The sequence below is a fragment of the Rhinopithecus bieti genome, unplaced genomic scaffold (genome assembly GCF_001698545.2).
Source record: "Rhinopithecus bieti isolate Rb0 unplaced genomic scaffold, ASM169854v2 scaffold_32008, whole genome shotgun sequence".
NCBI lineage: Eukaryota > Metazoa > Chordata > Mammalia > Primates > Cercopithecidae > Rhinopithecus > Rhinopithecus bieti.
The window spans coordinates 3,713,822-3,726,313 of NW_016814433.1; the positions used below are offsets into that span (position 1 = coordinate 3,713,822).

A 12,492-nucleotide genomic window follows, 5' to 3' on the forward strand; every position below is an offset into this window, starting at 1 on the left:
TGTGTGTGTGTATGTGTATGTGTGTGTGTGTGTATATATATATATATATATATATATATATATATATATATATATGTGGTAGAAAAGCGAAAGGGGACCATTACTGGAATGAAGTTGAATAGCAAGAGGCCTGGGTTCAGAGTATATCCCTGACAGGACCACTTGAGGAGGAAGGGGAAAGACTGATAATAGGTGAACAGAGGTAACTTGGGGGAATTGGTGATTGGACTGTGCAAGACCCCCGTTTGGTTCTGCTGTTTCTCAGAGAAGAGGGGGGATCATGAGTGTAGGAGCTGTGGGGAGCTTTGGTGTTTTGGGGAGTAGAAAAGCCAATCTATTGGGGATGCTTTGTAGTGTTAGAGTAGGTAGTTAGACATGAGGGCAGGAAAGAGGGCCTCCAGGTATGTTGGGCATTTGTCAAGTCATGGTCGAGCGATTAGAAATCTGTCCCTCTTACATAACGAGCAGGACAAGAGAAGAACCCCAGAGCTGTTTGGTTCTCATCGAGTGAAGGACAGGCGGGCATACAACTATCCGTCTGAGATAATAAATGGCCATCGCTGGCGCCAGGAATGAGAGGAGTCTTGCAATAGAGAAAACACCTGGAGTTAGCAAGCCATCACCCCTATGTTTTAAGCATGTGCAGTAAGGTTTTAAGCATGTGCAGTGAAAAGGCAAAATGGTTGGATTTGATCAGCATCTAACCTTCCTGTGGGGGCGCTGGACCAGAAAGGGAGAATTGACCGTAAAGAGCATGCGCTGGACTTCGGTAAACACACTGCGCATGCGTTCCCTCCCAAATGCCGGCAGGCCACTGCGCCTGCGACAATTAAGCCACAGCCTGCTCAGAGGAAGAACAAAAGGAGACAGAGCGTGCCGGAAAAGGTAGAGGGTATAAAAACTCTAAAGAAAAGGAAGGGGCACTTGATTTTTTCAAGTCGCCAGTCTGGTCCTCTTCTAAGTGTACTGTCTTTTGTAATAAACTATCACTTTGCTCAAAATCAGTTCTCACTTCTTCCTTAAACCTTGCCTTTGGCCGGATGTGGTGGCTCACGGCTGTAATCCCAGCACTTTGGGAGGCCGAGGAGGGGCGGATCACGAGGTCAGGATTTCGAGACCAGCGTGACCAACATGGTGAAACCCCGTCTCTACTAAAGATACAAAAATCAGCCGGGCGTGGTGGCGTGCCTGTAATCCCAGCTACTCGGGAGGCTGAAGCAGGAGGATCGCTTGAACTCAGGAGGCTGAGGTTGCAGTGAGCCGAGATCGCGCTATTGCACTCCAGCCTGGGCAACGGAGCAAGACTCCGTCTTAGGAAAAAACAAAATCCTTGCTTTTATCTCGTTTGAATTATTGCCATCGAGAAGACAGAGGAGTGAGGTTGCTGCAGAGTTGCCACTCCGGAGTTTCCCGGATAGCTGCAGACTTACTCACAGGTAACAGTAGGAGTAGGAGTCAGCGTTATGGTTGTGGGAAAATGGGTGTCCTTCATTATGGCCTGCGGGAGTGTAAACTGTCCACCACTTAGAAGGGCATTTTTGGTGATATCTATAGACCGTTTACCTGCGTGTACCCAGCATTACCATGTCTTTCTCTAGATACTCGTACTCACCATTGCCATGTCTTTCTTTAGATGTCCCCTAGAGGACGACAAGAGACCATCACAAAGGTGCACAGGAGGCACTCAGAAGACACTGGCCACAGTGCAAACCATTGGAAATAATCTGCATGTCCATCCAGTAGAAGGGCTTTAAAAAAAAAACCTAGGGATATCCATATTAAAAATTATAGGCTGGGCACAGTGGCTCACGCCTGTAATCCCAGCACTTTGGGAAATGGAGACAGGCGAATCACGAGGTCAGGAGATCAAGACCATCCTGGCTAACGTGGTGAAACCCATCTCTACTAAAAATACAAAATTAGCTGGGCATGGTGGCACATGCCTATAATCCCAGCTACTTGGGAGGCTGAGGCACGAGAATCGCTTGAACTCGGGAGGTGGAAGTTGCAATGAGCTGAGATTGGGCCACTGCACTCCACCGTGACAGAGCAAAACTCCGTCTCAAAAAATAAAAAATAAATAAGCACTCTGCCCATTTCTTTCTCCCTAGAGATAGCCAGTTCCAAGTCTTTTCACTGTTTTATTTTGGTTTGCTTTGGGTATTTACTTTTTTTTTTTCTTGAGGCGGAGTCTCACTCTGTTGCCAGGCTGGAGTGCAGTGGTGTGATCTCAGCTCACTACAACCTCTGCCTCCCAGGTTCAAGAGATTCTCCTGCCTCAGCCTCCCTAGTAGCTAGGACTACAGGCACCCACCACCACGCCCAGCTAATCTTTGTATTTTTAGTAGAGACAGGATGTGACCATGTTGGCCAGGATGGTCTCGATCTCTTGACCTCATGATCCGCCTACCTTAGCCTCCTAAAGTGCTGGGATTGCAGGCGTGGCCTACCATGCCTGGTCTACCATACATTTTTTTTTTTTCCTTTTTTTTCTTTTCTTTTTTTTTGAGACGGAGTCTCACTCTGTCGCCCAGGTTGGAGTGCAGTGGCTGGATCTCAGCTCACTGCAAGCTCCGCCTCCCCGGTTCCCGCCATTCTCCTGCCTCAGCCTCCCCAGTAGCTGGGACTACAGGTACAGGTGCCCGCCACCTCGCCCGGCTAGTTTTTTGTATTTTTTAATAGAGACGGGGTTTCACCGTGTTAGCCAGGATGGTCTCGATCTCCTGACCTAGTGATCCACCCGTGTCGGCCTCCCAAAGTGCTGGGATTAAAGGCTTGAGCCACCGCGCCCGGCCTACCATACATTTTTAAATCACATACTTCTGTTGCTGCTTCCTAAGTTTTCAGTTTTCAGTTTTAGGCATGACCTGTTTTTTTCCTGCTATAAAATTCAAGGAATTCACTCTTCCACCCTACTGCCACCATAATTTTGGTTAGATTTATTCATTTGACAGTAGTTACTGAGTATCCTCTGCATTCCAGATACTGTTCTAGAGGCTTGGTGTAAAGCAATGAATTAAAAAAAAAAAAAAAGTAAAAAAATAAATCCGGCCGGGCGCAGTGGCTCACGCCTATAATCCCAGCACTTTGGGAGGCGGAGGTGGGCAGATAGCTTGAGGTCGGGAGTTCGAGACCAGCCTGGCCAACATGGTGAAACCCTGACCCAGTCTCCACTAAAAATACAAAAATTAGCCGGGAGTGGTGGCACATGTCTATAATCCCAACCAGTCAGGATGCTGAGGCAGGAGAATCACTTGAGCCTGGGAGGCAGAGGCTGCAGTGAGCTGAGATCACACCACTGCACTCCCGCCTGGGCGACAGAGCGAAACTCTGTCTCAAAAAACAACAACAAAAAACACAAAAACTTGGCCAGGCGTGGTGGCTCACGCCTGTAATCCCAGCACTTTGGGAGGCCAAGGAGGGTAGATCACTTGATGTGAGGAGTTCGAGAGCAGCCTGGCCAACATGGTGAAACTCCATCTCTACTAAAACTGCAAAAAAATTAGCCGGGCTTGGTGGCATGCGCCTGTAATTCCAGCTACTCGGCAGGCTGAGGCAGGAGAATAGCTTGAATCTGAGAGGAGGTTGGAGGTTGCAGTGAGCCGAGATCAGACCACTACACTCCAACCTGCACCACAGGGTAAGGCTCCGTCCTGCTCTGTCGCCAGGCTGGAGTGCATTGGTGCGATTTGGGCTCACTAAAACCTCCACCTCCCGGGTTCAAGCGATTCTCCTGCCTCAGCTTCCTGAGTAGCTGGAATTATAGGCACGCACCACCACGCTCAGCTAATTTTTGTATTTTTAGTAGAGATGGGGTTTCACCATGTTGGCCAGGATGGTCTCGATCTCTTGACCTCGTGATCCGTCCACCTCGGCCTCTGAAAGTGCTGGGATTGCAGGCGTGAGCCACTGTGCCTGGACTTAACTTTTAAAGACTGAGTACACTAGGAGTAAATAGGCCCTGTTTAACCTGATAAAAGGTATCTATCAAAAACCTATAGCAAGCATCATACATGACAGTGAAACCTCGTGTCAGGAACAAGACAGAATCACTACTGCTTCTGTTGGCTCCTGTACTAGATCCTGACCAGAGCAGTAAAAGAATCAAAGATAGGCCGGGCGCGGTGGCTCAACCCTGTAATCCCAGCACTTTGGGAGGCCGAGACGGGCAGATCACGAGGTCAGGAGATCGAGAACATCCTGGCTAACACGGTGAAACCCCGTCTCTAATAAAACTACAAAAAACTAGCCGGGCGAGGTGGCGGGCGTCTGTAGTCCCAGCTACTCGGGAGGCTGAGGCGGGAGAATGGCGGGAACCCGGGAGGCGGAGCTTGCAGTGAGCTGAGATCCGGCCACTGCACTCCAGCCTGGGCAACAGAGCAGGAAAAAAAAAAAAAAAGAAAAAGAATCAAAGACAGTTTCTAGGGTACAGAATTGTTCAGTTGCTCCTACGCTGGCAAAGGGGCAGAGAATGAAACAGAAAAGGAAAAACTAGAAGTTGGACAACCAAGAGAGGTGAAAGAAGGTGGCCAGAGATGGCTGGTGTTCCAATGTAGCAATGGGGAGTCAGGGCCCCCAGTGCCCCTGGGCTCTGGGAGTCAAAGCAATGGAAAGAATAGACAGGGTAGAGGTGAAAGTGGGGGTAGGGGTGGGGGTGGCTGGGAGCTGACCAGGTGGGTGTCAGAGCTGAGAGGGTAGGGTGTTACCAGGGATAGCAAAGTAATGCTCATCCCAGCTCCTCAGGGTGAGCCACCTCTCCTTCTAGGGAACAGCTTCCTCCACAGCAAAGCCTCCACCTAGAAACATCTACACTGATCAGTACAAAAAGCTTCAGCCTTTATTAAACAAAGGAGGAGGTAGAAGACAGATAAGGGAACAGTTCAGGATCCCTTCTTTCCCCTATACATACACAAACATACAAAACACAGGCACACCCCAGTGAGTGACAGGGACCATCAGGCAAAAGATTGAAGGGCAGAGGGAGGCAGCACCCTCCGAGAGTTGGCCCGGACCCAAGGGTGGGCTGAGACCTGGGCCAGGGGCAGCCGTTCCGAGGGGTTATGCCTGAGCAGTTTAGAGATGAGGTCCTGGGCTCCCGTGGGCACAGAAGCGGGGAACTTTAGGTCCACCTGCAGGTGTGAAGAGATGGAAGGGCTGCATTACTTTCACCCTGGCTACATCTTCCTTGACTACCCATTCTGTCTGGAGTTACTTAGGGCCACGCAAATACACTCTGCCCACCCCCAGCCCCCCAGCCCCTGGCCTCTGCAGCTGGCACAAAGCCCAGGCCGCCCTTCCACCTTGACGATGCGCCGATAGGTCTCGTTGTGTGATGCGCTCTCAAAGGGTGGGTTTCCCACTAGCAACTCATAGCAAAGCACTCCAATGCACCACAGATCCACCTTCTCGTTGTGCGTGCGCCCCTCAATCATCTCTGGGGGCAGGTAGTCCAGGGTGCCACACATTGTCTTCCTCCTGGGAGGGATAAGGGGCGTGGGCAGGGGTCCCAGTGACATAGGAACTCTCCTTTCCCTGCTACCTGATGGCAGGGAGCCAAAAGACCACGGGAGGTACCAGGGGAGAGGTCCAGCCAGGCAGGGCTACTGGAGTGGCGGTGAGGTTGGGGTGATGATACATCTGAAAGCCCCAGAGGTAAGCCTGCACACAGCCCCAGCAACTCCACACTGAAGGATATGTCTTAATAAGATAACTGCGATATGAGGGCAGTGTTCATTTGGAGTTCATTTTGGAGTTCATTGGGGACATCTCTAATGCCCATCAGGCATGTTCTGCTTAAATAAATCAGCTACTATGTGATACTATGAAACCGTTAAAAAATGATGTGGGAGGGAAAAAGGCCACTGCTCTGGGCTCTTTTGAGACAGAGTCCAGGCTGGAGTGCAGTGGGGCGATCTTGGCTCACTGCAACCTCTGCCTCGCGGATTCAAGTGATTCTCACGTCTCAGCCTCCCGCACAGCTGGGAGTTCAAATTTTTAGTAAAGATGGGGTTTCGCCATGTTGGCCAGGCTGGTCCGCTGGCCTTGAACTCCTGGCCTCAAGTGATCCACCTGCCTTGGCCTCCCAAAGTGCTGGGATTGGCAGGCGTGAGTCACCGCACCTGGCTAGTTTTACCATTGGCCCATACGGGGATCAAACCCGTGACCTTAGGATTATTAGCACCACACTCTAACCATTTTGTTTGTTTGTTTGTTTAAGAGGAGTCTCACTCTGCCGCCCAGGCTGGAGTGCAATGGCGCAATCTCGGCTCACTGCAACCTCCGCCTCCCAGGTTCAAACAATTCTCCCGCCTCAGCCTCCCGAGTAGCTGGGATTACTGCCGTCCGCCACCACGCCCGGCTAATTTTTGTATGTTTAATAGAGACAAGGTTTCAGCATGTTGGCAAAGCTAGTCTCGAACTCTTGACCTCAGGTGATCCGCCCGCCTCAGCCTTTCAAAGTGCGGGGATTACAGGCGTGAGCCAGCGCGCCCCGCCCCTGGAGAGGTTTTAATGGCCCAGCCTCACACCCAGGGCTGGCCTCCCAGGCCACCATACCTCAGGGAGGGCGCATGCACAGACCAGCCAAAGTCAGCAATCTTCAGCTCTCCCTTGAGCCCTAAGAGCAGATTCTCTGGCTTTATGTCTCTGTGAATCACCTTCTTCCCGTGGCAGTACATTAGAGCATCTGCCAGCTCCTCCATGATCTGGGAGGGGCAACGAGAGGCAATCAGACAAGGATGGACCTCCAGCTACAAGCAGCACACCCTCAGCCTCCAGCCCCCTACTGGCGGCCCAGGTGCCCACCCGCCCGGACCGTGGCTGTTCGCTGCTCGTCAAATGTGCGGCTCTTCTGCAGCTCCTTGTAGAGCTCCCCGCGGGGCGCATACTCTAGAATCAAGTAGATCCTCCTCCGGTCATAAAAATAGTTGTAAAGACGCAGGATGTTGGGATGGCTGGGGGAAGAGACAGAGGAGGCCTCAGGCCAAAGGCATAAGAGCTGGGAAAGATAATAGGAGCAAACTGGGGTCAGACGTGGTCCAGGCCGGGGACACCAGGAATGGGAGTGGGAAGGGGAAACTGGAGGCAGATTTCTGGATTCAAGGCTCTGGCCAGGACTAAGGGCTAAATGGGGCTCACTAGCCGTAGCTACAGAGAAAGCAATCTGGATGAGGTAGGGCTGAGTGAGGAGCTGGGGTGAGGGAGCAGAGGGGCTTCGGCTCAGGGGGCATCAACCCATACTGCAGGTGGGCCTGGATTTCGATCTCTCTGCGCAGCTGATGCTCCACGCCCTCCTTCTCTATCTGGGACTTGAAGAGGACCTTGAGCGCCACGATGAAATGGCTTTTCTTCTCCCGAGCCAAGTACACGTTTCCAAACTTGCCTTTGCCCAGAGGACGCCCAATCTCAAAGTCATCAATTGTGAAGTGCCGCCTGCTTAGAAAGTGGGGGGAGGCAACTCAGAACTGGTTTTGGTTATTAAGAGGTTTGCTTTCTCTCCGCTTCCTCATCTCATCCTGTCCCCCGCCCCACTTCTCTTCATCTCTACTCCTGCCCTTAGGTTTTATCTTCCCGACTTCCTGCCCGTTCACTGTCCCCTCACCCCCCTCCACCCCAAGGTTTGGGGCACTTACATTAAGATGTTGGGTGTCCCACTGCTATTCTCGACCACCTTCTGGCCAGGGGCAGCTAAGGAGACAACAGGTAAGTTGAATGAGAACAGGGATGACCTTCTCATCCCTAAACCCTCCCATAGATGCTCATGTCCCCGGGTCAGTCCTCTCCCCCTTGCCCCAGGTACCTGTGGGCTGGACATTGGAGCGGCTCATGAGGACAAGTGCAGATGGGGTAACAGGCTCTTTCCGGAGGACTCGCTGGGGCAGGGTGCTCAGGCCAGACGGAGCCTGAGAAGGAGCAGGGGGTAGCTCTGAGGGTGCCTTTGTCTGATGACCCGGGTGGAATGTGCTGCAAGCAGTATTTCAGCCCCTTGCTAAAGAGCCACCCAGCCGCCCACCCCCAATTCAAAGAGAAACACTGATGTGACAGTTTTGCCTCCCAGCCTCTGCTCACAGTCCCATATTAAAATGGGTTATTAATAGACAACCTAGGGCCGGGCACAGTGGCTCACGCAGTCAGGAGTTCAAGACCGGCCTGGCCAACATGGTGAAACCCCATCACTACTAAAAATATAAAAAATTAGCCCAGTGCGGCTGGGTGTGGTGGGTCAGCTTGTAATCCCAGCACTTTGGAAGGCTGAGGCAGGCGGATCACGAGGTCAGGAGTTCGAGACCAACATGGCCAACACAGTGAAACCCCACTCTACTAAAAATACAAAAATTAGCTGGGCATGGTGGCGAGTGCCTGTAATCCCAGCTACTCAGGAGGCTGAGGCAGGAGAATCGCTTGAACCTAGGAGGCAGGTTGCAGTGAGCCGAGATTGTGCCATTGCACTCTAGCCTGGGCGACAGAGCTAGACTTCGTCTCAAAAAAAAAAAATTAGCCGGGTGCGGGTCCTGTAATCCCAGCTACTTGGGAGGCTGAGGCAGGAGAATTGCTTGAGCCCGGGCAGTAGAGGTTGCAGTGAGTTGAGATTGCGCCACTGCACTCCAGCCTCGGCGACAGAGTGAGACTCCGTCTCAAAAAAATAAAAATAAAAAAATAAATAACCTAAGTAGGCCTAAGATAAGGGGCAAAAGACTCACACCAACACCTAACATTTCACCTCTTTGGCTCTGGCCCACACTTTTCAGGCATGTAGCTGTTCAACTTGTATAAGTCCTGTCCATAACACCACAGCCATTCATCCAGCCTCTCACCTAGACCACAGTAGAGAGCTGGGTCTCTACTGTGAACACCCACAATTCAAGGGGTTTAGACAGAGGTATTCTCAAAGTCTCCTAAAAAGCTTAGTTTATTAAGGCTTAGATAAGAAGCTTGAGGCCTTGAATGTTATAGCAATAACCAGGGGTTACACCTTTGCAAGAACAGGCTTTAAGGACACTAAGAGCTACTCTGATGGCCCTGGACCACTTCTCACTTTCACCTTTTTTTTTTTTTTTTTTTTTTTTTTTTTTGAGATGGAGTCTTGCTCTATTATCCAGGCTGGAGTGCAATGGTGCCATCTCAGCTCACTGCAACTTCCACCTTCCAGGTTCAAGCGATTCTTCTGCCTTAGCCTCCTGAGTAGGTGGGATTACAGGCGCCCGCCACCACGCCTGGCTAATTTTTGTATTTTTAGTAGAGACAGGGTTTCACCATGTTGGCCAAGCTGGTCTCGAACTCCTGACCTCAGGTGATCCACCTGCCTCAGCTTCCCATGATTACAGGCATGAGCCACGGCACCTGGCCTCACTTTCAGCTTCTCAAAATAATAGATACACTTTCTTTTAGGAGTGACCAAGATAAAAGTGACAGTGGTTTCTCATTCAGACTCCATTCCTGACAGCCTCCCACAGTGCTCCATGAGGGAGGGAGCTGATGAACAAGCGAATAGGCAGATTCTGCAGGAAGCCAGAGCTCCACAAACAGGGAGCAAAGCCTGTGCAGGGCCCCTTCCTTCTTCTTCAGCCAAGAGAAGAAAGCCCCTATGCCCCTAAAAACCTCTTCCCAAATAGTGATATTGGTACAGATCTACAAATAAGCAAGTTGAACAAAATACAGTCCAGAAATAGACCCACATATATGTGGGAATTTATATATATAATAAAGGTGGCATTTCAAATCAGAGAGGAGGCCCCTCAATGAAATCTGTCTGGACAACTGGGAAATAAGTCCATTTAGATTCATTGAGATCCTTACCTCAACTTACTCATTAATTCCAAATTATAATTTAGACTTGCCCTGGACCTTTTAAACAGTAACTTTATATCCTTTTAGAGTCTATTTATATTTGCTGTCTAGTTAATTTTTTTCAGGACATGGGTTGGGAATCATGGCCTGAAGGCCAGGCCCTGTCTGCTCAGTCCCAGATATCACTTGTCTGTGAGGAACCCTGCAGAGGTCCTCACCGGCTGGTAGTCACTGGCTGGTCAGATTCAAGTTGGTAGCACCTGACAGGATGTGGCTACAAATGACCAGGCCAGGTTCTGTCATGAAACTTGGGGCGCGTACTTTGGAGCATAATGGGAGAGAAAGTGCATAAGGGACTGCTCTTTGCACGATCTCAAGTTTCCCAGCAGGAACTCGCCATGCAGGGTCATGGGGGCGCGGGGACGGAGGGAAGGGCCTTACCGTCTGCCGGCCGTAGGGCCAGGGGTAGGCGTTCTCCTTCTGGGCCATCCTTAGAGGGAAAGGGGGAGGAGAGCTGGGCGGAGAAGGGAAACAGCCGTGAGAAGCAGAGAAAAAGAGAGAGAGAGAGAGAGAGGGAGGGGTTGGACCGATCGAGCCGGAAGCGCTAGCCCGAGCTGGTAAAAGGGAGCAGGTCAGCACACTAGCTCCAATCCGGGCGCTGGTCTCACCGCCCCCACCCTGCTATCATCCCTACCTCCTTCCAGCCCTGCGGTGTGCGCGCAGGCCAGCCCAGCGGACCCTCTGATCTGCCTGATCATCTGCCCACTCCTGGCGCAAGGCCTGCGACAGGAGGCCAGCTCACCTGAGGTCCAAGGTACTGCTACTCTCTCGGCCGCCCGCAAACAACTGAATCAGCCACGCCACGCCCTGGCCGAGGACCTTTCAAATCTCCCGCCCCGGCCCCATTGGGTGAGCTCGTCGCCCAGGCCTAGTTCCCATTGGCTCGATGTCCTGTGACGTAAGTAATGGGAACCCAACGGAAGAGGCGGAATGAGAAGGGCGCACGCTTGGCTTCCAGCTTAGGAAGGTTTCCACACATTCCCCAGTGAATTATCTTGCTTTTCTTTTCTTTTTTCTTTTCTTTTCTTTTCTTTTCTTTTCTTTTCCTTTCTTTTCTTCTCTTCTCTTTTCTTTTTTTCTTTTCTTTTCCTCTCCTCTCTTCCCCTCTCCTCCCCTCCCCTCCCCTTTTTTGAGACAGAGTCTCTCTCTGTCGCCCAGGCTGGAGTATAGTGGTGCTATCTCGGCTTGCTGCAACCTCTGCCTCCCCGTTTCAAGCAGTTCTCGTGCCTCAGCCATCCGAGTGGCTGGGATTATAGGCGCCTGGAATTTTTGTATTTTTAGTAGAGACGGGTTTTCTCTGTGTTGGCCAATCTGGTCTCGAACTCCTGTCCTCAGGTGATCTACCCACCTCGGCTTCCCAAAATGCTGGTATTACAGGCGTTAGCCACCGCGCCCGGCCTTCTTCTTTTTATAAAAAAAATTAAATCTTTAATATAACTGGAGTTTATCCTTATACATGTATGAGCTGGGGTCTGACTTCTGCGCGATGGAGAGCCAGTTATGTCAACACCATTTGTTAAACTGCCCCAACAGAATTTAAATGCTGCCCTTGATATATAATGTTAGCATATTTACTTGTGTCTATTTCTAGACTTTGTATTCTGTTGTTTGCTCATTTGCCTGTGTGTTTATTCTTGTGTCATTACTATGTTGTTACTAAAAGTTCTGACATTCCTGGGAGGAGTTTTCCACGAGTAGACCTTTCCTTGCAAGATCTCTGTTAGCCGCCATATTGTTTGGGCCCACTTTGATTTTTCCTCCTTCCTGCCACACTCCCTTCTTTTCTGCTCTTCCTAACCCTCAGATTTCATTACTAAGTTAAATAAATACATTTCTGGGCCTTCTATGAAATAACCAGTGGATACTTGTTAAGTATGTACTGTCCAGCACTCTTCTCCTTTCTTCTAACACTCTTATTTTTCCTTTAGGGGACCACCTGTCTCTCCAGTCTATGCAGTCGGTTTCTGTAGTAGTTTCTGTTTGCTGACAGCCCCAAATCCCTAGGTTGATGAAGACCTAATTAAATACCACTTTTTTTTTTTTTTGAGACGAAATTTCGCTCTGTTGCCCAGGCTGGAGGGCAATGGCGCCATCTCGGCTCACCGCAACCTCTTCCTCCCGGGTTCAAGCGATTCTCCTGTCTCAGCCTTGGGAGTAGCTGGGATGACAGGCACATGTGACCATGCCAGCTGTTTTTTGTATTTTTAGTAGAGACGGGGTTTCATCACATTGGTCAGGCTGGTCTCAAACTCCTGACCTCAGGTGATCCGCCCACCTTAGCCTCCCAAAGTGCTTGGATTACAGGCGTGAGCCACTGCGCCCGGCCTTATTCCCAGTTCTGAAAGCACTTAGAGTTTTGAGGGTTTGAGAAGGAAACTGACTCCATTCCGGGTCCAGAAATGAGTCCCAATTGACTTATACTAATCAGGTTTTATTCCAGATTATGGTTATTGGATCAGGGATATAAGCATGTGACTTAAGTGGGCCAACTAGTGGGAATCAGTTTTCTTTTTTTTTTTTTTTTCTGAGACAGAGTCTCACTCTGTCGCCCAGGCTGGAGTACAGTGGCCAGATCTCAGCTCACTGCAAGCTCCGCCTCCTGGGTTCACGCCATTCTCCTGCCTCAGCCTCCCGAGTAGCTGGGAC

At 50.6% G+C, this 12,492-nt stretch overlaps 1 protein-coding gene across 4 annotated transcripts; it reads right to left on the bottom strand.

Annotated features, from left to right (window-relative positions):
* Positions 1–4,814: 4,814 nt before the first annotated feature.
* On the bottom strand, positions 4,815–10,713 carry AURKB (aurora kinase B). Of its 4 annotated transcripts, XM_017850691.1 has the most exons (9): positions 10,589–10,713; positions 10,228–10,300; positions 7,799–7,901; positions 7,632–7,686; positions 7,240–7,431; positions 6,815–6,953; positions 6,556–6,704; positions 5,301–5,475; positions 4,815–5,129 (listed from the first exon to the last, which is right to left on the bottom strand). In XM_017850691.1, the coding sequence occupies exons 2-9, from the start codon at positions 10,273–10,275 to the stop codon at positions 4,956–4,958; spliced, it is 1,035 nt and encodes a 344-aa protein (XP_017706180.1). In that variant the 5' UTR covers positions 10,276–10,300; positions 10,589–10,713; the 3' UTR covers positions 4,815–4,955. The 4 variants fall into 4 exon arrangements, with proteins under 4 accessions (XP_017706180.1, XP_017706181.1, XP_017706182.1 ...); XM_017850692.1 differs by lacking the exon at positions 10,228–10,300 and having other exon boundaries at positions 10,589–10,711; XM_017850693.1 differs by lacking the exon at positions 10,228–10,300 and having other exon boundaries at positions 4,818–5,129; positions 7,799–7,962; positions 10,589–10,711.
* Between the last annotated feature and the right edge of the window lie 1,779 nt (positions 10,714–12,492).